This window comes from Paroedura picta, chromosome 5 (assembly GCF_049243985.1).
Source record: "Paroedura picta isolate Pp20150507F chromosome 5, Ppicta_v3.0, whole genome shotgun sequence".
Taxonomy (NCBI): domain Eukaryota; kingdom Metazoa; phylum Chordata; class Lepidosauria; order Squamata; family Gekkonidae; genus Paroedura; species Paroedura picta.
Genome location: NC_135373.1, coordinates 127,494,329 through 127,519,437, shown reverse-complemented (window position 1 = coordinate 127,519,437; position 25,109 = coordinate 127,494,329). Strand labels below are relative to the sequence as shown.

General features: G+C 49.6%; 2 protein-coding genes across 6 annotated transcripts; both read right to left on the bottom strand.

The window, feature by feature from the left end:
* Positions 1-987: 987 nt before the first annotated feature.
* LOC143838719 (C-type lectin lectoxin-Thr1-like) lies at positions 988-23,000 on the bottom strand. 5 transcript variants are annotated; one of them, XM_077340502.1, is made up of 6 exons: positions 22,623-23,000; positions 6,235-6,313; positions 4,490-4,578; positions 3,447-3,581; positions 3,245-3,359; positions 988-2,073 (listed from the first exon to the last, which is right to left on the bottom strand). In XM_077340502.1, the coding sequence occupies exons 2-6, from the start codon at positions 6,290-6,292 to the stop codon at positions 2,003-2,005; spliced, it is 468 nt and encodes a 155-aa protein (XP_077196617.1). In that variant the 5' UTR covers positions 6,293-6,313; positions 22,623-23,000; the 3' UTR covers positions 988-2,002. The 5 variants fall into 5 exon arrangements, with proteins under 5 accessions (XP_077196617.1, XP_077196615.1, XP_077196616.1 ...); XM_077340500.1 differs by lacking the exon at positions 22,623-23,000 and adding an exon at positions 8,948-9,098 and having other exon boundaries at positions 4,490-4,605; XM_077340501.1 differs by lacking the exon at positions 22,623-23,000 and adding an exon at positions 8,948-9,098.
* Positions 16,436-25,109, bottom strand: LOC143838725 (C-type lectin lectoxin-Thr1-like). The gene is made up of 6 exons (XM_077340515.1): positions 25,007-25,109; positions 21,603-21,681; positions 19,942-20,030; positions 18,893-19,027; positions 18,691-18,805; positions 16,436-17,519 (listed from the first exon to the last, which is right to left on the bottom strand). The coding sequence occupies exons 2-6, from the start codon at positions 21,658-21,660 to the stop codon at positions 17,449-17,451; spliced, it is 468 nt and encodes a 155-aa protein (XP_077196630.1). The 5' UTR covers positions 21,661-21,681; positions 25,007-25,109; the 3' UTR covers positions 16,436-17,448.

Sequence of the window (25,109 nt, the reverse complement as noted above, 5' to 3'; positions counted from 1 at the left end):
CATTGGGCCAGTCACAGTCCTGTTTTCTCAGTGCAGTTCTCTCAGAGCTCTCTTGGCCCCACCTACCTCACAGGGGATCTGTTGTGGGGAGAGGAATAGTATTTGTAAGCCCTTTTGGGACTCCTGTGAAAAGCGGGGTATAAAAGCACCTCTACTTCCACCTGCTTACCCCACAGGGCAACACACAGCTGTGCTTCAGCTCCTTATTAAAGTCTTCCCTAGGCAGCCATGTTGGATATTGGTCCAGTTACCCATTGGCACTGTGCCCCTCTTGGTGGCTCCTTCTGGGACTCTCTGTTCTATCAGCTAAATTTAGCAGTTCTCTTGGATAATTGATCACACTCCTTAGCCCAAGATACCTTTCAATCGGCAAATTCATTCAAAGGCATCCTGACAGGCCCTGTTCGCAGCATGAAAGATTCCATAGAATTCTTTCAGGGCTCTGAGCCCATTTTTAAAAACAGGAGTCTGATGGCCCCTTGTAGAAGGAAAAGGTGAAAAGTTCCCAGAGATTTGTAGAGTGGAACTTGGGGAGTGCGGAGAGACCATAGTGGAGTATCATGATGCAGAAGGAGAAGAGCTGGTTTTCTATACTCTGCTTTTCACTACCTGAAGGAGCTTTCAAAAGCAGCTTTCAAACATCTTTCTCTTCCTCACCCCACAATAGACACCCTGTGAGGTAGCTGAGGCTGAGAGAGCTCTAAGAGAACTGTGACTCGCTCAAGGTCACCCGGCTCACTGCATGTGAAAAAGGAGTAGGGAATCGTACCCATCCATCTCTCTCTAAGCACTGCACAGCGTTGGCTCTAAATGCCATACAATCCATCTTCCAGAACAGTCATTTTCTGCAGGGATCTCTGTAACGCGGAGACCTGCAGTGGTAATTCTGGAGCTCTCCAACCAGCACCTTGAGACGCGCAGCACTTAGGAAGGATGAAGGTGCATCCTTGGAGAAAAATCAGGCAGAGATGAGTCCAGAGAGCCCTGGGAAGCGAGACAGTTTATTGAAATGCCTTTGCCTTCTCACTGGAAATGAATGTTACTTGCAGGTGGATCACATTAAGTGGCTTTTGCATTTTAGGACAAGGGCTCATAGCACAGAGATCGCCCCCCCCCCCTTCCAATGCTTTTCCGGGTGCCCACAGAGCACGGTGTGTATGCCCGCCCCACCAGTGCTTTAGGCACTAGGGGTGCCAACTCCGGGGTGAGAATTTCCTGGAGATATTGGGGGTGGAGTCTAGGGAGGACAAAGACTGAGGGGGGGGGGCACTTCAGCAAAATATGTCCTCAACTTCAGTAGGGGATGATGCCCTCGAGTCTACCCTCCAAGGGGAAGTGGAGATCCGTGGTCCTTCCAGGTGCTCCCCAGGTGCCACATGGAACTTTGCAACCTTGTTTGGGGATTGAAAAGGGGGCTGGATCAGGATCAAGACCTGGCAACACTTTAAAATCCCTTTCCAATTGCAATGGAGACGATCTCTGTGCACTGAATTTGCTTCTGGGATAAAGGCAGATTGCTAAAAATACTTGGAGATATTAGGGGCGGAGCCTGAGGTGGGTGGGGCGTATGGAGGGGAGGGACCTCATCAGGGATATGATGTCATGGACTCCGCCCTCCAGGGGAACTGCTCTCTGTAGCTTGGAGATGATTCTAAAAGTAGGTGATCTCCAGGCCCCACCAGGTAGTTGGGAACCCCAGAGAAAGGGCTTTCTGAGGAAACATCTCTCCCCACCCTTAATATGTTTTTGAAAGATTAAGTGTTGATTGGCAGTTTTCAAGGGGAACATGCCTGAGAGCTCCTGGGTTTGGCAGCAGTAACATTTCACCCTCCTCCCCATTCCCAGACATTCCCTCCCTGGGAAATGAGTTTCACGCCCCTGCTGTCAAAGGTGGGGGGCTAATCCAGGGGGAGAGACCAGGGGGGGAGACCAGGAGAAGCAGCGGCGTCTCAAACTGTCCGGCCCATTCCTGTCTGTGCTGCATCCCTGTTCCCCGCTCTCCTTAAGTCGCCCGTTGTTCGCAGACATAAGGCTGCTTTCTCCTACAGTTATTATCGTTCAAACGGGTGTAATCTGCAAAGCAATTAAAAACACAAGGCCGGGTCATTTCTTCCAGTTTTACACTTTGACTGTTTCTGCACTAGCGATGTCTTTTGGATTTGCATTTTTAAAGGGCTGGCTTTTTTGTCCGTTTCCGCACCAAAATTTGCTTCTTCGGGCGCAGACCCAAATCGCCGCCCTCCCCCTCCACTTGCCCTGCAGCAAAGGAATCCTTTCAAGCAGGGTCTAAGAGGGTCTCAACCGGGAGGGTAGAAGGCTCCCTAGGCACGTATAGTTGACTGCTCTCTGCCCTCCAGCTGACAGGGCTGAAGACGGAAAAGGAGCTGGCACAAATCATGGCTTGTGTGATGCCTAATGAGGCCCTACTGAGAGACTGAAGGATACAGGCATGGCATGGCCAAGGGGTGTGGCCATACCAGTTCAAGGGGATGGGTTTGATTTGATGGCAAAAACTATGAGAAGATGGCTTCTCCTTCAGTCACCCAGTAAGAACGTAAGAGCATCAGAGAAGCCCTGTTTGGTCAGGCCAGTGGCCCCTCCAGTCCAACACTCTGTGTCACATAAGAACATAAGAGAAGCCATGATGGATCAGGCCACTGGACCCTTCAGTCCAATTCTCTGTGTCACACAGTGGCCAAAAACCAGGTGCCTTCAGGAAGTCCACCAGCAGGGCCAGAACTCCAGGAGCCCTCCCACTGTGGACCCCCAAGCACCAAGAAGACAGAGCATCCCTGCTCCAGACATAAGAACATCAGAGAAGCCATGTTGGGTCAGGCCAGTGGCCCCTCCAGTCCAACACTCTGTGTCACACAGTGGCCAAGAACCAGGTGCCCTCAGGAGTTCCACCAGCAGGGCCAGAACTTCAGAAGCCCTCCCACTGTGGCTCGCCAAGCTCCAAGTATATAGACCTTCACTGCCCAAGACACAGCATTTCCTCTATATCTTGTGCCTTACAGCCACTGGTGAAGCTCTGCCCCATGACTCTCCAATCTCCTCTTGAAGCTGTCTACGCAGGTAGCTGCCACGACTTCCTGCCGCGGTGAATCCCACAGATCAACGTCTCTAGGGATGACGATGCACTTCCTTTTATCGGTTCTAAACCTTCTGCTCATTAAATTCCCGGCGTGCCCGCAGGTTCTCGCACTGCCACGTGCCCCCCTTTTGTGGCTCCCGTGGCTCTTACCTTTCTTGTATAGCAACTCGACACAGTTCTCAAGAAATAAGAAGTTGTTTGGTTCTCCGTCGTCCCAGGGCAGGTAGGTGATGGGGGTGTGGTCCACCCACTGCCACTGTTGATCCTGCCAGGAGAGAGGGAGGCGGTCGGTCTGCACTGGGGACGGGGACTGGGGCGGCTGGGACGAAAAGGCCTTGGGTTCTAAACTTACGTTATAGGGCGACATCATTCCGATCCAGACGTTCTCATATCCTTTGATGAATTTTCGAATGTACTGGGAAAGATGACTCATTTCTTCCGGGAAGTGGATGGAGGCCAGGTGACCCCCCAGGTTACTGCATTCATACTAAACATTGATCAAGAAAAATGCCTATTTTATTTCCCAGGCAGGAGAGCTGGATGCTTCATGAGGGGACGGCGGGAAGGACATGGCTCAAGTCCCTGCCTGAAATGTGTGCGACACACTTTCGGAGTCAATCTGCCAGGCAGGTCCTGTCCTGCAGCGCCCAGCCTAGCCTGTTCCCGTTACATCTCGGAGGTTAAGCAGGGTCTGGCCGGAGGAGTCACTGGATGGGAGACTACCCAGGACGTCCAGGGTGGCCACGGAAAGGCAGAGAATGGCCAGCCACCTCAGTTCCTCTCTTGCCCTAGCCTGGATGATGCAGACAAGCCTGTCCTCATGGAATCCTAGAGTTGGAAGGGACCTCCCGGGTCATCTAGTCCAACCCCCTGCACTATGCAGGACACTCACAACCCTCTCGCTCATCCCCTGTCACCTGCCACCCCCTTGAGCCTTCCCAAAATCAGCCTCTCAGTCAGATGGCTTTCCAGCCTCTGTATAGAAATCTCCAAAGATGGAGAACCCACCACCTCCCGAGGAAGCCTGTTCCACTGAGGAACCACTCTGACTGTCAGGAACTTCTTCCGGAGGTTGAGATGGAATTCCTTTTGAACTAATTTCATTCCATCAACTCTTACTCTTCCTCTTCCTCTTCCTCTTCCAACACTCCAGGAATTCCCCAACTCAATGCTGGCAAACCCATGAGGGTGGGGAAACATGAGGGTGGGCAAACAGCAGGGAGCTCTTGGCCCGTTGTGAGTTTCGGGTTGCCAGCATGAGCTACAATGAGCAACTTGCAGGCCGAGCTCGTTGGCAAGCTGTTCCGCACCACAGCAAATGGAGAGCTCCCTTCCCAACCCCACCACCATGGATCTCGCCCTGCCCTCGGTTTTGTCCTGAGACAGACTTCTCACCTCTGCATCTGACCACATCAGCTTCTTGTTGAAGAGGCCATAGCAGTGACCTTTGTAGAACGTCCAGTCCTTCTGGCAAGATTTGGCTTCTGCATGGAGTTCGGAGAAGACGATCCCTGTTAGAGGCCGGGTTAGAGGGAGACAGCCCTTCGGTCATAAGAACAGAAGGGAAGCCCTGTTGGGTCAGGCTAGTGGCCCATCCAAGCCAACACTCTGTGTCCTGCAGTGGGCAAAACCCAGGGGCCCTCAGGAGGTCCCCCAGAGGGGCCACAATTGCAGAAACCCTCCTACTGTGGCCCCCCAAGCACCAAGACAGAGCATCCCTGTCTCAGAGAGAATGTTCCATCTATAATTTGTGGCTATTAGCCACTAATGGACATCTCCTCCATACATTTATTAAGTCCTCTCTTGAAGCTGACTTTGCTTGTAGCCACCTAAGGATGCCAGGCTCCAGGTGGGGCCTGAGGCTCCCCTGGAATTACAGCTCCTCTCCAGATTACCAAGCTCAGTTCCCCTGGAGAAAAGAGATGCTTTGCAGGGTGGACTCTCTGGCTTTGAACCCCACTGAGGTCCCTGTTCCCCTCAGGCTGTATCCCCAAATCTCTCATGAGTTTCCTAGCTGGGATTTGGCAACCTGCAGCCACGGCCCCTTCCTGCAGCAGGGAATTCCACACATGAATGACGCTTTGGCTGAAGCAGGACTGCCTTGGATCTGTTCTTAGCCTTCTGCTTAGAATCCCCCGGCTGAACCTCCGGCTAGGTCAGAGGGAACTGGCGTCCCAAGAAGGTGGACGCTCCCCTGGGTCTTGGGCTCTTGGGCACAGGCCGGGGGGGTTCCAGGCCATGTGGCTGTGATCTGGCAATTTTAGGCCCTGACCTTTCACCAGTAACCGTGGCTGGCATCTTCAGTGGTAAGATGGGCAACACCCATTTTGGCACAGAGAGATTTTCATCTTGCTGCGTCCCCAGGAGTGTGCCTATTTCCAACACCCAGGTGACTCTGGGAACGGAAGCTTTCAACCGTTTGTTGTGTTTTTCCAGCTTTGACTGGTTAGCCAGCCGCAACCTTTTCCTGCACAGAAAAGAGCAAGCCGCTGGGGGCATCTAGATCACTGCAATGTTCTCTATGTGGGGCTACCCCTGAGAAGTGTTCACAGGCTTCAATTTATGCCGAATTCTGCAGCCAGGTGTTGACTAAACGGGCTTGTCAAGGCCCTGTTCCTTCCGTCTGGGCCCGTCTACACTGGGTCTACACTGCATTCCCACCCACAATCCAAGATGCTGGTGCTGTCCTTGAAAGCCCTTCTGGCTCGGGACCACCTGAAGGACCACCTGCTCCTTTACGAACCCATCTTGCTGCTGCAGTCATGTCCGAAGGCCCTGCTTCAGAGAGCTGAGGCTGGACTTCTTGGTCTTACCATCAGGTCACAGCTGAATTCAGGTGACTCCTCTTCCTCTCCCCACCTCCTGGTAGGGTTTTCTGGCCAAGAGGCGTCCAGAGGGGGTTTCCTGACCCTGCAGAGTGACCCTGGATTCCTTGCTGGGCCCCCTTCCAAATATTAAGAAGGGCTGATCCTGCTTACCTGAGCCTAGGTATCTCAGCACCTGATTTTCACTAGTAGGATGTCTCTAGAAAACTCTTCACGCCAGGAATGAAAGCCGCAGCCTTCCCCTATCCATCGCCCTGGGGAGCTGACCTTCAGCGAGCCACTCCCTCCCAACCTGAAGGTCACCTCTGCACTCACCTTTCAGGAACAGGCAGACAACAAGGAAGCCATGAAAGGTGAGGCTGAAGGGCACCATTAGTCCCGTTTTTGGTTTCCCCTGGGAAGAGAACACACGTGAGGAGAATGTGACTGAACCAGAGGAGAGAAGAGCAGCCAGGAACACGCAGGATCCCCAGATTTCTCCCTCCCAAACTATTTCCTCTTCCCCTTCCTGGAAAGAACGGTTTCTAATGTTTTTGTTGTTGTTGTTGTTTTTTGGGAGGGGGTTTTTCTCCCCCATGCACGTTTTATTCTAGTTCTTCCCCCCCCCTGCTCTCCAGTCTGTTCATGGCCCCACTCTAGATTTATGCATCCACAGACGGGACCGTGTTGAGAATTAGATATGCTGATTAGACACAGGAGCAGCCTGTTTCTTCCCAGTCAGTTACATGTTACAGCCTTACTGGTCTGGCGGTCCTGCAATGGCAGCTGGGTGTGCCACTGGTCCTGGATCTGATATCCTCCTAATTGTGAGATTCATTTCCCTGCCGGCAGCTGAAACAGAACTCTCAGCTAGGAGGACGCTGGATCTCATCCCACAGGGAAGCAGCTCTAGTCTCTACTGGGGTCTCCGATCTTCTTGAGCTTGCAGCCATCTTTGGAAATCTGCCACAATATGCTAAGCTCAGCCACAAAATGGCTGCTCTAGGAGGCGAGGCCAAGCACAAAAGAGCTGCTGCCGCTTACCTTCAGTCACACACTGAAGATCCTTGTGCTGTAGTGGCTGCTGCTGCCAAAGCAACGGTTTTAAATATCTGCACAGCCAATCAAATCTACAATAGCCAATCAGAAGCCTTGCCATGCAAAGGCCCCACCTACTTTCAAAAGCACTTGGGCAGGTGCCAGGTAAGGTGTCTGCAGACATGTTGGGGACCCCTGGTCTATGCCCACTCAGCTTTTTCTGCAGCTGGGCATAGGATTCCCTCTTTTCAACGCATTATCATCCTAGATGGTCCCCCACCAATTATTCTTAATTCTAGAACATGGAGAAATGTCCTGGAGAAATGAAATTTCTAAGCAATGATTATCCAGCAGCCCTCACAGTCATGGGCTCTTTGTGGAATGGGATGCGATTGGTTGGATCACCAGTTCGCTTTGGTGACCCGGCCTGGGCACACGACCAATCAGACCCCACGTAACTTGCCTGAGATTGCAAAGGCAAGGAGCCTTGCCCAAGTCTTGCAAGGGAGGGCCATGGCTTCCTCAACTGGGCCGATCCATCTTCCTCTTTTCCTCACACGATTGTTTGTGCTGGTGACTCTCATCTTCTCATAATGTGACCAAAGTTCGAGAGCATCAGCAGAGTCATTCTAGCTTCCAGGGTGGGTTCAGACTTGATTGGGTCAAGAATCCAGATGGGTATCTTTTCAGTGGTCTACGGTAGCCCTAACATTTCAAAGGCCTCCATTCTCTTTCTTCATGGTCCAACGTTCACACCCACACATAGTACTGGAGCACACTTTGAAAGCCCTAACTTGCTTGTGGTCAACACCCATCCTAAAACTCGAGTAGCATTTTTAGCACCAACCTGAGTGTCCTTTTGCCTTCTGATTTACAGTTTTCAGCCTCCCCTTGGTCTGGTGACTGAGCCAACAAATTAAAAAAAAACATATCTCAATTTCCTTTTCCCCCTTTAAATAGTGTTTACTTTAGAAAAAGGGACCCAAAGAAAGAGGGAAGGAGGGACTCCATAGCAAATCATGGCTGAACAAGATGGGTTAGGTTGAATATAGAGGTTGAATATAGAGTCCATTGCTGTCTTGTTTTATTGTTTGATAGGGCAAATTACAGGGTTTTTATTGTATTTTAATGTTTTATCATGTGAACCGCAAGACCTGTCAGGGAGTGGCGGTATACAGATAGATAGATAGATAGATAGATAGATAGATAGATAGATAGATAGATAGAGATAGATAGATAGATAGATAGATAGATAGATAGATAGATAGATAGATAGATAGATAGATAGATAGATAGATAGATAGATAGATAGATAGATAGATAGATAGAGATAGATAGATAGATAGATAGATAGATAGATAGATAGATAGATAGATAGATAGATAGATAGATAGATAGATAGATAGATAGATAGATAGATAGATAGATAGATAGATAGATAGATAGATAGATAGATAGATAGATAGATAGATAGATATCAAAAATCACGATAACTACCAAATATAAAATCGGAAGAAATTTTTCTCCCCAGCACCTTTTCATTAAAATCTCCAAAATCTTCTCTACAAAATATAATGTTTCTTGCTTCAGGCATTTTAAATTTCAAATTTAAATTTCTAATTTCATAACTAATATGTTTTACTGTCCATTCCTTATTGCACATTTCTTCTTTTCTATGTATTTGGCACAGCTTCCAATTGAAAATAAGGATTTTTTGAGCCCAAAATCTTTTTTCCCCCCCACCTTCATGTTCCAAACTTGTTCTCATTCTGTTTCTGCAATATAATACATTTGTGTGCAATACAATACATTTCAATACAATTTTTAAACTGTGTCTCCTTCTAGGTTGACCTGCTGCTTAAAAACATCTAGCAAGTTCAGTTTTGTTATCATCAGCTTTAAAGTTGTTCCATTCTTTCTACCTTAACAGTATCCTATTTTTTTTTTTTTGAGAGGTGACCAAAATCATACTCACCTACCCCCCCCCCCCCAGCTCCAACTTGTACCTTACCAGTTCTGCGTAGAGAGACTTTTTGCTTTCTGATTCTCAGATTCTCTTAGGGTGGCATTTTCCAGCATTGCTGAACTGCTAAATAGGAAAGTCACTCCTTGATCAGGAACTGTATTGCCTGAGGGAGTTTCTGTACGTTCCATGTAACTAAAAGTTCTTGGTCTCTGAAACATGGAGAAATTTCCTGGTGAAGTCAAAGTTCTGAGCAATTAAACCTAAGATGAGGAGATAGTCATGAGCATTTAGGTGGTGTACAAAGTTACCTGTGTAACTTTATTTTAAATGAATACATTTCAAGTCATAACCGAATGACGATGATGCCTCATGGGTTTTTGAAGGAAAGGGGCATTCAGAGATGATCTTATGTTGCTTGGCTTTGTATGATGATGATAATAATATCCATTCAGTCGTGTCCGACCCTCGGCGATTCTATAGGAAAGTCTCTGCCATGCGCCCCTGTCTCTGACTGCTTCTTTCGGTTGGCTCATGCTCATCCCTGGGTCGGCTTTGATCGTGTCGAGCCAGCGGATCCTTTGGCGACCACGTTCCCTTTTGCCGCTGACCGTGCCGAGTATTAATGATTTCTCCAACGAGTTTGATCTCATGATGTGTCCAAAGTAAGCGAGCTTCAGCCGTAATATCTTGCCTTCCAATGACCTAGTTAGAATCATAGAATCATAGAATCCTAGAGTTGGAAGGGGCCATACAGGCCATCTAGTCCAACCCCCTGCTCAACGCAGGATCAGCCCTAAGCATCCTAAAGCAGTTGGTTTGCTCCTCTCTAAAACCGTCTTGTTGGTAACTTCGGCTGTCCGTGGGATTCGCAGCCTTCGTCTCCAACACCATAATTTGAAAGCATCTATTCCCTCCTGTCTTCCTTCTTCAGGGTCTGGCATAGCAACCCTGAACTTCTGTGGTGGTTTCTCATCCAAATACTGACCAGGGCCAACTCTGCTTAAGTGTCCAAGATCGGACAAGATTCAGCAAGCCTGAGCCAGCCAGGGCAGGGCTATTGATATGATGCTGAGGAAGAATTGAATGTGTCCGATTCCGTGAACTCACGGTGACCCACATCAAGGGCCTTCCAGGGCAAGTAGGAAGCAGAGATGGTTGGCCACGGCCTTCCTCGGCATGGTCTTCTTTGGTGGTCTCCTTTCCTAGTAGCCACCCTGCTTAACTTCCAACTTGGGTGACCCCCAACAAGGGAATTTCTGTTAGCCTTTGTCTGTTTAGCAAGAGTCAGCAGAGAGAGAGAGAGAGAGAGAGAGAGAGAGAGAGAGAGAGAGAGAGAGAGAGAGAGAGATCCATCTTTTACTCCAAACATGTAACATCTAAGCTGTACAGCTCCATTATGAGCTATAGGAAGCTTTGCATTTCTTTGTTTTATTTCCAGCTTTCCCCTACCCCGTTAACCTAGTGAAATAGTCTTTTTTATACTTCAGTACTCCCCTCGTCTGGTCTCCTCATTTAAATATTAACTCTGCTAACTAATATTACTTTCAAACAAAATAGCCAACATGAGGTTATGTTGGCCCAGAAGCTTTTTTCTCTGTAAGTTTATTTTTTTATCAGATCTGGCAGTGAAGTCAAAACTAGGACAGAGTAAGAGGAAGCTTTTTTCTTTGCAAAAGTAATTTTTGCATTTTTCCTTTTGGAGATCGTCCTGAGCCTTTTTTTGCGAAGAAGACAGATTGCATTTTTGCACTGGAATTGCTAAGCAACTATGAGCCCCCACTGAGTGTAGGTCATCTAGTCCAACCCTTTGCACAATGCAGGCCAGCCAAAATGGGAGAGAGCAAGAAGAGAGATGCGCTGGTGCCTGCTACAAACAGGAAAGTAGGTGGATGGGTTCCCAAGATAACCTATGCAATGCAATCTCTCCCCACTAAGTGCTTCTAAGTACATTAGTTGGGGATTTAAAGGGTTAAATGCATTGGGAATGCAAGGTCTAGATTATATACCTTGAAGAAAATGAGAAAGCCCAAGAATATGAACAGTTTAAAATGGATAATTAGGCAGCTCTCCGAATAATTGCAAGATTCTGAGACAAGACTCCACTTAACTGTGAAAACAGCCAAAGAGTTGTGGACAAAATTTGAAGAAAGATATCAGTCTAATTCTGTAATGTCCCAAAGGCTTCTCTATGTAAAGTTCTTGACCACAAAACTTGGAGGGACAAGACTTACATAAATATTTAAACCTGCCTTTGGAATATGCAGACAGGCTTCAGGAAAGTGGACATGATCTTAAAGATGACTTAATAATGTTATACTTGCATCTCTACCTAAGAAATATGAAGGCCGCATACACCATTTGATGTGCATTGATAAATTAACTGTTCGATATGCTCTTGAATATCTGCCTTAAAGTGATATAAAAATGTTGCTAAATAAGAAAGAGATTGTTACCATTGTCGTAAACTGGATCACAAACGTAATGGCTGCAGGAGTTATTTAATGCAGAAAAACAAAGAGCAGCCAGATTCAAATGTTTAGGGCCGCATTTTGCATAAAGCTCTTAAAGCTGAAAAGAACAAATAGGGAAAAAAAGGGCACATATTATCTCTGTCTGTGAATCGGCTGTGCGGAACTGGAAGGAACAGTTCTGTTTTTGAAACTGAATTAAGTTGGTGTTTGGATTCCGGATCAGAATTTGTGTTGGCTAATGACAAAAGAGAGCCTCTTGTGGCGCAGAGTGGTAAAGCAGCTGACATGTGGTCTGAAAGCTCTGCCCATGAGGCTGGGAGTTCGATCCCAGCAGCCGGCTCAAGGTTGACTCAGCCTTCCATCCTTCCAGGTCGGTAAAATCGGGTCGGGGGTAAATGGTAATGACTGGGGAAGGCACTGGCAAACCACCCCGTATTGAGTCTGCCATGAAAATGCTGGAGGGCATCACCCCCAGGGTCAGACATGACCCAGTGCTTGCACAGGGGATACCTTTACCTTTACCTTTACCTTTACCTTTACCTTTACCTTTACCTTTACCTTTACCTTTACCTTTACCTTTACCTTTACCTTTAATGACAAAAGACTGTTTAGCTCGTTTAAGGAATGCTCTGAATCTATGTATTCAGTGGATGATCAGAAAATAAAGGATGAAGGGAAAGGTACTATAATATTTCAAGCAAAAATAATCAGTGGCGATATTGTGGACTATACAATATCAGAGGCATTCTATATACCACCAGCGAAATTAAATGAGACCTCCGTAAAAAGACTTGCAAGAAAGGGTTTTGAATGTCACATGAAAGGCTTTTTTAGGATTCTATTGTAGCTTAGGCATTTAAACCTACAGAAAGAGGAGACCTTTATTTTTTCAATGCTGAGACGAAAGACTGATCAGAAAGATCAGCAAATACTACCTGATGTGAACAAGGACATTTGCAGGAATAGAAACCGGGCAATAGAAACTTCGATTCTGTTAAGAAGTCTCTGTGTGATGTTGGCGATAAGACTATGGGGTGTGAAATGTCCAGGAATGGCTATGAAATCTGCCTGAAAGAAAAGGGAAAAAAGACCTTCCATGTGCAGCAATAATGCGAACTCTCAGAACAAGGAATAAAAGCCTCAGGAGAAATTCCATGTTGACCAGATCAGTCCACTGACACCATCTGCTGGAAAACCAAGATATATTCTCACAGTGATGGATAATGGAACAAAATATGCATGTGTATATGGAGAATCATAGAATCACAGAGCTGGAAGGCACCTCCAGGGTCATCTAGTCTAGATGGCCAGGATAGCCCCTTCCCTAACCCTAACCCATTCTGGGATTCTCTGAGTCTAGTTCAGCAGCGGAAGGGGCTGCCTGAGGAGGTGGGGAGCTCCCCCTCACTGGCCGTCTTCAAGCAGCGGATGGACAGATCCTTCTCCTGGATGCTGGAGGCTGATCCTGCACTGAGCAGGGGGTGGGACTAGATGGCCTCTGTGGCCCCTTCCCACTCTAGGATTCTAGGAGTCTAGTTCAGCAGTGGAAGGGGCTGCCTCAGGAGGTGGGGAGCTCCCCCTCACTGGCCGTCTTCAAGCAGTGGCTGGACAGATCCTTCTCCTGGATGCTGGAGGCTGATCCTGCACTGAGCAGGGGGTGGGACTAGATGGCCGGGGTGGCCCCTTCCCACTCTAGGATTCTATGGGTCTAGTACAGCAGGGGAAGGGGCTGCCTCAGGAGGTGGGGAGCTCCCCCTCACTGGACGTCTTCAAGCAGTGGCTGGACAGATCCTTCTCCTGGATGCTTGAGGCTGATCCTGCCCTGAGCAGGGGGTGGACTAGATGGCCTGCAGGACCCCTTACCACTCAAGGATTCTATGGGTCTAGTTCAGCAGTGGAACGGGCTGCCTAAGGAGGTGGGGAGCTCCCCCCCACTGGCCATCTTCAAGCAAAGGTTGGAGACACATTTTTCTTGGATGCTTTAGGATGCTCTGGGCTGATCCTGCTTTGAGCAGGGGGTGAGACTAGATGGCCTTCGTGGACCCTTCCCACTCTAGGATTCTAGGAGTCTAGTTCAGCAGTGGAAGGGGCTGCCTCAGGAGGTGGGGAGCTCCCCCTCACTGGAGGTCTTCAAGCAGCGGCTGGACAGACCCTTCTCCTGGATGCTTCAGGCTGACCCTGCATTGCGCAGTGGGTGGGACTAGGTGACCTGGATGGCCCCTCCCACTCTAGGATTCTGGGAGTCTAGTTCAGCAGTGGAAGGGGCTGCCTAAGGAGGTGGGGAGCTCCCCCTCACTGGCCGTCTCCAAGCAGCGGCTGGACAGATCCTTCTCCTGGATGCTGGAGGCTGATCCTGCATTGAGCAGGGGGTGGGACTGGATGGCCTGTGTGGCCCCTTCCCACTCTAGGATTCTAGGAGTCTAGTTCAGCAGTGGAATGGGCTGCCTAAGGAGGTGGGGAACTCCCCCTCCCTGGCCGTCTTCAAGCAGTGGCTGGACAGATCCTTCTCCTGGATGCCTGAGGCTGATCCTGCATTGAGCAGGGGGTGGGACTGGATGGCCTGTGTGGCCCCTTCCTACTCTAGGATTCTAGGAGTCTAGTTCAGCAGTGGAATGGGCTGCCTAAGGAGGTGGGGAACTCCCCCTCCCTGGCCGTCTTCAAGCAGTGGCTGGACAGATCCTTCTCCTGGATGCTGGAGGCTGATCCTGCACTGAGCAGGGGGCGGGACTAGATGGCCTGCATGGCCCCTTCCCACTCTAGGATTCTAGGAGTCTAGTTCAGCAGCAGAAGGGGCTGCCTGAGGAGGTGGAGAGCTCCCCCTCACTGGCCGTCTCCAAGCAGCGGCTGGACAGATCCTTCTCCTGGATGCTGGAGGCTGATCCTGCACTGAGCAGGGGGCGGAACTAGATGGCCTGCATGGCCCCTCCCACTCTAGGATTCTGGGAGTCTAGTTCAGCAGCAGAAGGGGCTGCCTGAGGAGGTGGAGAGCTCCCCCTCACTGGCCGTCTTCAAGCAGTGGGTGGACAGATCCTTCTCCTGGATGCTGGAGGCTGATCCTGCACTGAGCAGGGGGTGGGACTAGATGGCCTGCATGGCCCCTCCCACTCTAGGATTCTAGGAGTCTAGTTCAGCAGCAGAAGGGGCTGCCTGAGGAGGTGGGGAGCTCCCCCTCACTGGCCGTCTTCAAGCAGTGGCTGGACAGATCCTTCTCCTGGTGCTGGAGGCTGATCCTGCACTGAGCAGGGGGTGGGACTAGATGGCCTGCATGGCCCCTCCCACTCTAGGATTCTAGGAGTCTAGTTCAGCAGCAGAAGGGGCTGCCTGAGGAGGTGGGGAGCTCCCCTCACTGGCCGTCTTCAAGCAGTGGCTGGACAGATCCTTCTCCTGGATGCTTGAGGCTGACCCTGCATTGCGCAGTGGGTGGGACTAGGTGGCCTGGTTGGCCCCTCCCACTCTATATCACTCAATACTGCCTTAGCACTATAGCTCTCAATCTAGAGTGTTCCAAAAAAGAGTCTGAGGAAACATTCGTAGTGTAAACTTGTGCACGATGGAAACAGCATTCTAGGAAGTACTCTGGATATTTTATAGAGAACAGCGGTGTGGAAGTGCAGCCAAGGGGCAAAAAATGGAAGAACCTGCTTTCCCTCAAAAGTGGTTTGTTAATCCAACGGAACAAAGTTTGTCTGAGCAGGAAAGTAAATTACGCTAAAAAGGGACCTTCTAAAATGACAGGAGAAATTCCCTTGGCAACCAGGGACAAGAACGGAATACGAAGCCAGTTTGCCAGTGGCCTGAGCAGAGGGACCAGGGAGGAACGAGTCGGGAGTCTGCTGGAGGGGGCCCGGTCAGAAGCCCTGGGCCCTGGGAGCTGCCCCACCTCCCTGTGTGCTGAAGGCAGCCCCACTTAGGACGTCTGTCTGTGTGTCGTGCAGGATCGACCCATCCGCAGTAAGGGCACCTACTCTTTCCGTTGGTTCCGGGGTAAGATCTTGAAAGCCAGCCTGGATAAGAGTGGTGGATTCTAATATGGAGATCTGGTTTTGATTCCCCACTCCTCCTCCAACAGGAGTGACATTGGGCCAGTCACAGTCCTGTTTTCTCAGTGCAGTTCTCTCAGAGCTCTCTTGGCCCCACCTACCTCACAGGGGATCTGTTGTGGGGAGAGGAATAGTATTTGTAAGCCCTTTTGGGACTCCTGTGAAAAGCGGGGTATAAAAGCACCTCTACTTCCACCTGCTTGCCCCCAGTCTACACACAGCTGTGCTTCAGCTCCTTATTAAAGTCTTCCCTAGGCAGCCATGTTGGATATTGGTCCAGTTACCCATTGGCACTGTGCCCCTCTTGGTGGCTCCTTTTGGGACTCTCTGTTCTATCAGCTAAATTTAGCAGTTCTCTTGGATAATTGTTCACACTCCTTAGCCCAAGATACGTTTCAATCGGCTAATTCATTCAAAGGCATCCTGACAAAGGCATCCTGTTCGCAGCATGAAAGATTCCATAGAATTCTTTCAGGGCTCTGAGCCCATTTTTAAAAACAGGAGTCTGATGGCCCCTTGTAGAAGGAAAAGGTGAAAAGTTCCCAGAGATTTGTAGAGTGGAACTTGGGGAGTGCGGAGAGACCACAGTGGAGTATCATGATGCAGAAGGAGAAGAGCTGGTTTTCTATACTCTGCTTTTCACTACCTGAAGGAGCTTTCAAAAGCAGCTTTCAAACATCTTTCTCTTCCTCACCCCACAATAGACACCCTGTGAGGTAGCTGAGGCTGAGAGAGCTCTAAGAGAACTGTGACTCGCTCAAGGTCACCCGGCTCACTGCATGTGAAAGAGGAGTAGGGAATCGTACCCATCCATCTCTCTCTAAGCACTGCACAGCGTTGGCTCTAAATGCCATACAATCCATCTTCCAGAACAGTCATTTTCTGCAGGGATCTCTGTAACGCGGAGACCTGCAGTGGTCATTCTGGAGCTCTCCAACCAGCACCTTGAGACGCGCAGCACTTAGGAAGGATGAAGGTGCATCCTTGGAGAAAAATCAGGCAGAGATGAGTCCAGAGAGCCCTGGGAAGCGAGACAGTTTATTGAAATGCCTTTGCCTTCTCACTGGAAATGAATGTTACTTGCAGGTGGATCACATTAAGTGGCTTTTGCATTTTAGGACAAGGGCTCATAGCACAGAGATCGCCCCCCCCTTCCAATGCTTTTCCGGGTGCCCACAGAGCACGGTGTGTATGCCCGCCCCACCAGTGCTTTAGGCACTAGGGGTGCCAACTCCGGGGTGAGAATTTCCTGGAGATATTGGGGGTGGAGTCTAGGGAGGACAAAGACTGAGGGGGGGGGCACTTCAGCAAAATATGTCCTCAACTTCAGTAGGGGATGATGCCCTCGAGTCTACCCTCCAAGGGGAAGTGGAGATCCGTGGTCCTTCCAGGTGCTCCCCAGGTGCCACATGGAACTTTGCAACCTTGTTTGGGGATTGAAAAGGGGGCTGGATCAGGATCAAGACCTGGCAACACTTTAAAATCCCTTTCCAATTGCAATGGAGACGATCTCTGTGCACTGAATTTGCTTCTGGGATAAAGGCAGATTGCTAAAAATACTTGGAGATATTAGGGGCGGAGCCTGAGGTGGGTGGGGCTTATGGAGGGGAGGGACCTCATCAGGGATATGATGTCATGGACTCGGCCCTCCAGGGGAACTGCTCTCTGTAGCTTGGAGATGATTCTAAAAGTAGGTGATCTCCAGGCCCCACCAGGTAGTTGGGAACCCCAGAGAAAGGGCTTTCTGAGGAAACATCTCTCCCCACCCTTAATATGTTTTTGAAAGATTAAGTGTTGATTGGCAGTTTTCAAGGGGAAAATGCCGGAGAGCTCCTGGGTTTGGCAGCAGTAACATTTCACCCTCCTCCCCATTCCCAGACATTCCCTCCCTGGGAAATGAGTTTCACGCCCCTGCTGTCAAAGGTGGGGGGCTAATCCAGGGGGAGAGACCAGGGGGGGAGACCAGGAGAAGCAGCGGCGTCTCAAACTGTCCGGCCCATTCCTGTCTGTGCTGCATCCCTGTTCCCCGCTCTCCTTAAGTCGCCCGTTGTTCGCAGACATAAGGCTGCTTTCTCCTACAGTTATTATCGTTCAAACGGGTGTAATCTGCAAAGCAATTAAAAACACAAGGCCGGGTCATTTCTTCCAGTTTTACACTTTGACTGTTTCTGCACTAGCGATGTCTTTTGGATTTGCATTTTTAAAGGGCTGGCTTTTTTGTCCGTTTCCGCACCAAAATTTGCTTCTTCGGGCGCAGACCCAAATCGCCGCCCTCCCCCTCCACTTGCCCTGCAGCAAAGGAATCCTTTCAAGCAGGGTCTAAGAGGGTCTCAACCGGGAGGGTAGAAGGCTCCCTAGGCACATATAGTTGACTGCTCTCTGCCCTCCAGCTGACAGGGCTGAAGACGGAAAAGGAGCTGGCACAAATCATGGCTTGTGTGATGCCTAATGAGGCCCTACTGAGAGACTGAAGGATACAGGCATGGCATGGCCAAGGGGTGTGGCCATACCAGTTCAAGGGGATGGGTTTGATTTGATGGCAAAAACTATGAGAAGATGGCTTCTCCTTCAGTCACCCAGTAAGAACGTAAGAGCATCAGAGAAGCCCTGTTGGGTCAGGCCAGTGGCCCCTCCAGTCCAACACTCTGTGTCACATAAGAACATAAGAGAAGCCATGATGGATCAGGCCTCTGGACCCTTCAGTCCAATTCTCTGTGTCACACAGTAGCCAAAAACCAGGTGCCTTCAGGAAGTCCACCAGCAGGGCCAGAACTCCAGGAGCCCTCCCACTGTGGACCCCCAAGCACCAAGAAGACAGAGCATCCCTGCTCCAGACATAAGAACATCAGAGAAGCCATGTTGGGTCAGGCCAGTGGCCCCTCCAGTCCAACACTCTGTGTCACACAGTGGCCAAGAACCAGGTGCCCTCAGGAGTTCCACCAGCAGGGCCAGAACTTCAGAAGCCCTCCCACTGTGGCTCGCCAAGCTCCAAGTATATAGACCTTCACTGCCCAAGACACAGCATTTCCTCTATATCTTGTGCCTTACAGCCACTGGTGAAGCTCTGCCCCATGACTCTCCAATCTCCTCTTGAAGCTGTCTACGCAGGTAGCTGCCACGACTTCCTGCCGCGGTGAATCCCACAGGTCAACGTCTCTAGGGATGACGATGCACTTCCTTTTATCGGTTCTAAACCTTCTGCTCATTAAATTCCCGGCGTGCCCGCAGGTTCTCGCACTGCCACGTGCCCCCCTTTTGTGGCTCCCGTGGCTCTTACCTTTCTTGTATAGCAACTCGACACAGTTCTCAAGAAATAAGAAGTTGTTTGGTTCTCCGTCGTCCCAGGGCAGGTAGGTGATGGGGGTGTGGTCCGCCCACTGCCACTGTTGATCCTGCCAGGAGAGAGGGAGGCGGTCGGTCTGCACTGGGGACGGGGACTGGGGCGGCTGGGATGAAAAGGCCTTGGGTTCTAAACTTACGTTATGGGGCGACATCATTCCGATCCAGATGTTCTCATATCCTTGGATGAATTTGCGAATGTACTGGGAAAGATGACTCATTTCTTCCGGGAAGTGGATGGAGGCCAGGCTACCCCCCAGGTTACGGCATTCACGCTAAACGTTGATCAAGAAAAATGCCTATTTTATTTCCCAGGCAGGAGAGCTGGATGCTTCATGAGGGGACGGCGGGAAGGACATGGCTCAAGTCCCTGCCTGAAATGTGTGCGACACACTTTCGGAGTCAATCTGCCAGGCAGGTCCTGTCCTGCAGCGCCCAGCCTAGCCTGTTCCCGTTACATCTCGGAGGTTAAGCAGGGTCTGGTCGGAGGAGTCACTGGATGGGAGACTACCCAGGACGTCCAGGGTGGCCACGGAAAGGCAGAGAATGGCCAGCCACCTCAGTTCCTCTCTTGCCCTAGCCTGGATGATGCAGACAAGCCTGTCCTCATGGAATCCTAGAGTTGGAAGGGACCTCCCGGGTCATCTAGTCCAACCCCCTGCACTATGCAGGACACTCACAACCCTCTCGCTCATCCCCTGTCACCTGCCACCCCCTTGAGCCTTCCCAAAATCAGCCTCTCAGTCAGATGGCTTTCCAGCCTCTGTATAGAAATCTCCAAAGATGGAGAACCCACCACCTCCCGAGGAAGCCTGTTCCACTGAGGAACCGCTCTGACTGTCAGGAACTTCTTCCGGAGGTTGAGATGGAATTCCTTTTGAACTAATTTCATTCCATCAACTCTTACTCTTCCTCTTCCTCTTCCTCTTCCTCTTCCAACACTCCAGGAATTCCCCAACTCAATGCTGGCAAACCCATGAGGGTGGGGAAACATGAGGGTGGGGAAACAGCAGGGAGCTCTTGGCCCGTTGTGAGTTTCGGGTTGCCAGCATGAGCTACAATGAGCAACTTGCAGGCCGAGCTCGTTGGCAAGCTGTTCCGCACCACAGCAAATGGAGAGCTCCCTTCCCAACCCCACCACCATGGATCTCGCCCTGCCCTCGGTTTTGTCCTGAGACAGACTTCTCACCTGTGCATCTGACCACATCAGCTTCTCGTTGAAGAGGCCATAGCAGTGACCTTTGTAGAACGTCCAGTCCTTCTGGCAAGATTTGGCTTCTGCATGGAGTTGGGGAGAAGACGATCCCTGTTAGAGGCCGGGTTAGAGGGAGACAGCCCTTCGGTCATAAGAACAGAAGGGAAGCCATGTTGGGTCAGGCCAGTGGCCCCTCCAGGCCCACACTCTGGGCCACACAGTGGGCAAAACCCAGGTGCCCTCAGGAGGTACACCAACAAGGCCAGAACTCCAGAACCCCCACACAGTTGCCTGCCCCACACATAAGAACAGAAGGGAAGCCCTGTTGGGTCAGGCTAGTGGCCCATCCAAGCCAACACTCTGTGTCCTGCAGTGGGCAAAACCCAGGGGCCCTCAGGAGGAATTACAGCTCCTCTCCAGATTACCAAGCTCAGTTCCCCTGGAGAAAAGAGATGCTTTGCAGGGTGGACTCTCTGGCTTTGAACCCCACTGAGGTCCCTGTTCCCCTCAGGCTGTATCCCCAAATCTCTCATGAGTTTCCTAGCTGGGATTTGGCAACCTGCAGCCACGGCCCCTTCCTGCAGCAGGGAATTCCACACATGAATGATGCTTTGGCTGAAGCAGGACTGCCTTGGATCTGTTCTTAGCTTTCTGCTTAGAATCCCCCGGCTGAACCTCCCGGCCAGGTCAGAGGGAACTGGCGTCCCAAGAAGGTGGACGCTCCCCTGGGTCTTGGGCTCTTGGGCACAGGCCATGTGGCTGTGATCTGGCAATTTTAGGCCCTGACCTTTCACCAGTAACCGTGGCTGGCATCTTCAGTGGTAAGATGGGCAACACCCATTTTGGCACAGAGAGATTTTCATCTTGCTGCGTCCCCAGGAGTGTGCCTATTTCCAACACCCAGGTGACTCTGGGAACGGAAGCTTTCAACCGTTTGTTGTGTTTTACCAGCTTTGACTGGTTAGCCAGCCGCAACCTTTTCCTGCACAGAAAAGAGCAAGCCGCTGGGGGCATCTAGATCACTGCAATGTTCTCTATGTGGGGCTACCCCTGAGAAGTGTTCACAGGCTTCAATTTATGCCGAATTCTGCAGCCAGGTGTTGACTAAACGGGCTTGTCAAGGCCCTGTTCCTTCCGTCTGGGCCCGTCTACACTGGGTCTACACTGCATTCCCACCCACAATCCAAGATGCTGGTGCTGTCCTTGAAAGCCCTTGTGGCTCGGGACCACCTGAAGGACCACCTGCTCCTTTACGAACCCATCTTGCTGCTGCAGTCATGTCCGAAGGCCCTGCTTCAGAGAGCTGAGGCTGGACTTCTTGGTCTTACCATCAGGTCACAGCTGAATTCAGGTGACTCCTCTTCCTCTCCCCACCTCCTGGTAGGGTTTTCTGGGCAAGAGGCGTCCAGAGGGGGTTTCCTGACCCTGCAGAGTGACCCTGGATTCCTTGCTGGGCCCCCTTCCAAATATTAAGAAGGGCTGATCCTGCTTACCTGAGCCTAGGTATCTCAGCACCTGATTTTCACTAGTAGGATGTCTCTAGAAAACTCTTCACGCCAGGAATGAAAGCCGCAGCCTTCCCCTATCCATCGCCCTGGGGAGCTGACCTTCAGCGAGCCACTCCCTCCCAACCTGAAGGTCACCTCTGCACTCACCTTTCAGGAACAGGCAGACAACAAGGAAGCCATGAAAGGTGAGGCTGAAGGGCACCATGAGTCCCGTTTTTGGTTTCCCCTGGGAAGAGAACACACGTGAGGAGAATGTGACTGAACCAGAGGAGAGAAGAGCAGCCAGGAACACGCAGGATCCCCAGATTTCTCCCTCCCAAACTATTTCCTCTTCCCCTTCCTGGAAAGAACGGTTTCTAATGTTTTTGTTGTTGTTGTTGTTTTTTGGGAGGGGGGTTTTCTCCCCCATGCACGTTTTATTCTAGTTCTTCCCCCCCCCTGCTCTCCAGTCTGTTCATGGCCCCACTCTAGATTTATGCATCCACAGACGGGACCGTGTTGAGAATTAGATATGCTGATTAGACACAGGAGCAGCCTGTTTCTTCCCAGTCAGTTACATGTTACAGCCTTACTGGTCTGGCGGTCCTGCAATGGCAGCTGGGTGTGCCACTGGCCCTGGATCTGATATCCTCCTAATTGTGAGATTCATTTCCCTGCCGGCAGCTGAAACAGAACTCTCAGCTAGGAGGATGCTGGATCTCATCCCACAGGGAAGCAGCTCTAGTCTCTACTGGGGTCTCCGATCTTCTTGAGCTTGCAGCCATCTTTGGAAATCTGCCACAATATGCTAAGCTCAGCCACAAAATGGCTGCTCTAGGAGGCGAGGGCAAGCACAAAAGAGCTGCTGCCGCTTACCTTCAGTCACACACTGAAGATCCTTGTGCTGTAGTGGCTGCTGCTGCCAAAGCAACGGTTTTAAAAATCTGCACAGCCAATCAAATCTACAATAGCCAATCAGAAGCCTTGCCGTGCAAAGGCCCCACCTACTTTCAAAAGCACTTGGGCAGGTGCCAGGTAAGGTGTCTGCAGACATGTTGGGGACCCCTGGTCTATGCCCACTCAGCTTTTTCTGCAGCTGGGCATAGGATTCCCTCTTTTCAACGCATTATCATCCTAGATGGTCCCCCACCAATTATTCTTACCTTACCAAGGTCTTCCTATTCTTACCTTACCAAGGTCTTCCTGGAAGGGCAGGGTCCAGAATCACTCAGGATTCTCAGCTGGATCTCACCTGTCTAAGCAATGTAGTCCTGCTACTTGACAAAACTCAGAATAGCGCTCCTTAAAATCTCATCATTTGTATTACCAATGAGTTAATAAATGGAAGGAGGACCTTATAACCAAGGAGCGGTATCTGAGTGGAACAGGCTTCCTTGGGAGGTGGTGGGTTCTCCTTCTCTGGAAGTTTTTAAGCAGAGGCTGGATAGTCATCTGACAGAAAGGCTGATTTTATCTTAGGCAGATGGTGAGTGGGTGGGCAGGAAGGGATGTGCCAGGGCTTGTCTCTTGTGGCCCTTCCTGGCATCCCCAGGGAATTGCTGATTGCTACTGTGGGATGGGAGGTGAATTTCCTCCAGTCAGGCTGGATTTTGGAGATTTTTTTGGGTGGGGGGATCACTTGGGCATGAAATGGGGGTCACCGTGGGTGGACAGGTATCTGTAAATTCCTGCATTGTGCAGGGGGTTGGACTAGATGGCCCTGGAGGTCCCTTCCAACTCTATGGTTCTATGAATGTCACCCTGGCAGGTCTTGTTACTGTCTAAATACCCAAGATATTCACAGCCATCTATTCTGTAAAGTTCACTGAATGGGAGTTTTGTGTCACGAGGAAATTTCTTTCTGTTCCCAATTTAATGAGCTTCAGTTATTCTTGGTGCCTTTGAGCACTATCGTAACATCTTGATTCTAGAACATGGAGAAATGTCCTGGAGAAATGAAATTTCTAAGCAATGATTATCCAGCAGCCCTCACAGTCATGGGCTCTTTGTGGAATGGGATGCGATTGGTTGGATCACCAGTTCGCTTTGGTGACCCGGCCTTGGCACACGACCAATCAGACCCCACGTAACTTGCCTGAGATTGCAAAGGCAAGGAGCCTTGCCCAAGTCTTGCAAGGGAGGGCCATGGCTTCCTCAACTGGGCTGATCCATCTTCCTCTTTTCCTCACACGATTGTTTGTGCTGGTGACTCTCATCTTCTCATAATGTGACCAAAGTTCGAGAGCATCAGCAGAGTCATTCTAGCTTCCAGGGTGGGTTCAGACTTGATTGGGTCAAGAATCCAGATGGGTATCTTTTCAGTGGTCTACGGTAGCCCTAACATTTCAAAGGCCTCCATTCTCTTTCTTCATGGTCCAACGTTCACACCCACACATAGTGCTGGAGCACACTTTGAAAGCCCTAACTTGCTTGTGGTCAACACCCATCCTAAAACTCGAGTAGCATTTTTAGCACCAACCTGAGTGTCCTTTTGCCTTCTGATTTACAGTTTTCAGCCTCCCCTTGGGCTGGTGACTGAGCCAACAAATTTAAAAAAAACATATCTCAATTTCCTTTTCCCCCTTTAAATAGTGTTTACTTTAGAAAAAGGGACCCAAAGAAAGAGGGAAGGAGGGGCTCCATAGCAAATCATGGCTGAACAAGATGGGTTAGGTTGAATATAGCGGTTGAATATAGAGTCCATTGCTGTCTTGTTTTATTGTTTGATAGGGCAAATTACAGGGTTTTTATTGTATTTTAATGTTTTATCATGTGAACCGCAAGACCTGTCAGGGAGTGGCGGTATACAGATAGATAGATAGATAGATAGATAGATAGATAGATAGATGATAGATAGATGATAGATAGATGATAGATAGATGATAGATAGATAGATAGATAGATAGATAGATAGATAGATAGATAGATAGATAGATAGATAGATAGATAGATAGATAGATAGATAGATAGATAGATAGATAGATAGATAGATAGATAGATAGATAGATAGATAGATAGATAGATAGATAGATAGATATCAAAAATCACGATAACTACCAAATATAAAATCGGAAGAAATTTTTCTCCCCAGCACCTTTTCATTAAAATCTCCAAAATCTTCTCTACAAAATATAATGTTTCTTGCTTCAGGCATTTTAAATTTCAAATTTAAATTTCTAATTTCATAACTAATATGTTTTACTGTCCATTCCTTATTGCACATTTCTTCTTTTCTATGTATTTGGCACAGCTTCCAATTGAAAATAAGGATTTTTTGAGCCCAAAATCTTTTTTTCCCCCTACCTTCATGTTCCAAACTTGTTCTCATTCTGTTTCTGCAATATAATACATTTGTGTGCAATACGATACATTTCAATACAATTTTTAAACTGTGTCTCCTTCTAGGTTTACCTGCTGCTTAAAAACATCTAGCAAGTTCAGTTTTGTTATCATCAGCTTTAAAGTTGTTCCATTCCTTCCACCTTGACAGTATCCTATTTTTTTTTTTGGGGGAGAGGTGACCAAAATCATACTCACCTACCCCCCCCCCCCAGCTCCAACTTGTACCTTACCAGTTCTGCGTAGAGAGACTTTTTGCTTTCTGATTCTCAGATTCTCTTAGGGTGGCATTTTCCAGCATTGCTGAACTGCTAAATAGGAAAGTCACTCCTTGAT

Bases quoted from the DNA above. Each gene is read 5' to 3' on its own strand.
- LOC143838719 (XM_077340500.1), bottom strand. From the start codon at position 6,292: ATGGTGCCCTTCAGCCTCACCTTTCATGGCTTCCTTGTTGTCTGCCTG. The intron at 3,360-3,446 runs GTAAGTTTAGAA...CTCTCCTGGCAG, and splicing joins GAATGATGTCGCCCTATAAC to GATCAACAGTGGCAGTGGGT. The intron at 2,074-3,244 runs GTAAGAGCCACG...ATTGCTTTGCAG, and splicing joins CGAGTTGCTATACAAGAAAG to ATTACACCCGTTTGAACGAT.
- LOC143838725 (XM_077340515.1), bottom strand. From the start codon at position 21,660: ATGGTGCCCTTCAGCCTCACCTTTCATGGCTTCCTTGTTGTCTGCCTG. The intron at 19,028-19,941 runs GTGAGAAGTCTG...ATCAACGTTTAG, and splicing joins TGATGTGGTCAGATGCACAG to CGTGAATGCCGTAACCTGGG. The intron at 17,520-18,690 runs GTAAGAGCCACG...ATTGCTTTGCAG, and splicing joins CGAGTTGCTATACAAGAAAG to ATTACACCCGTTTGAACGAT.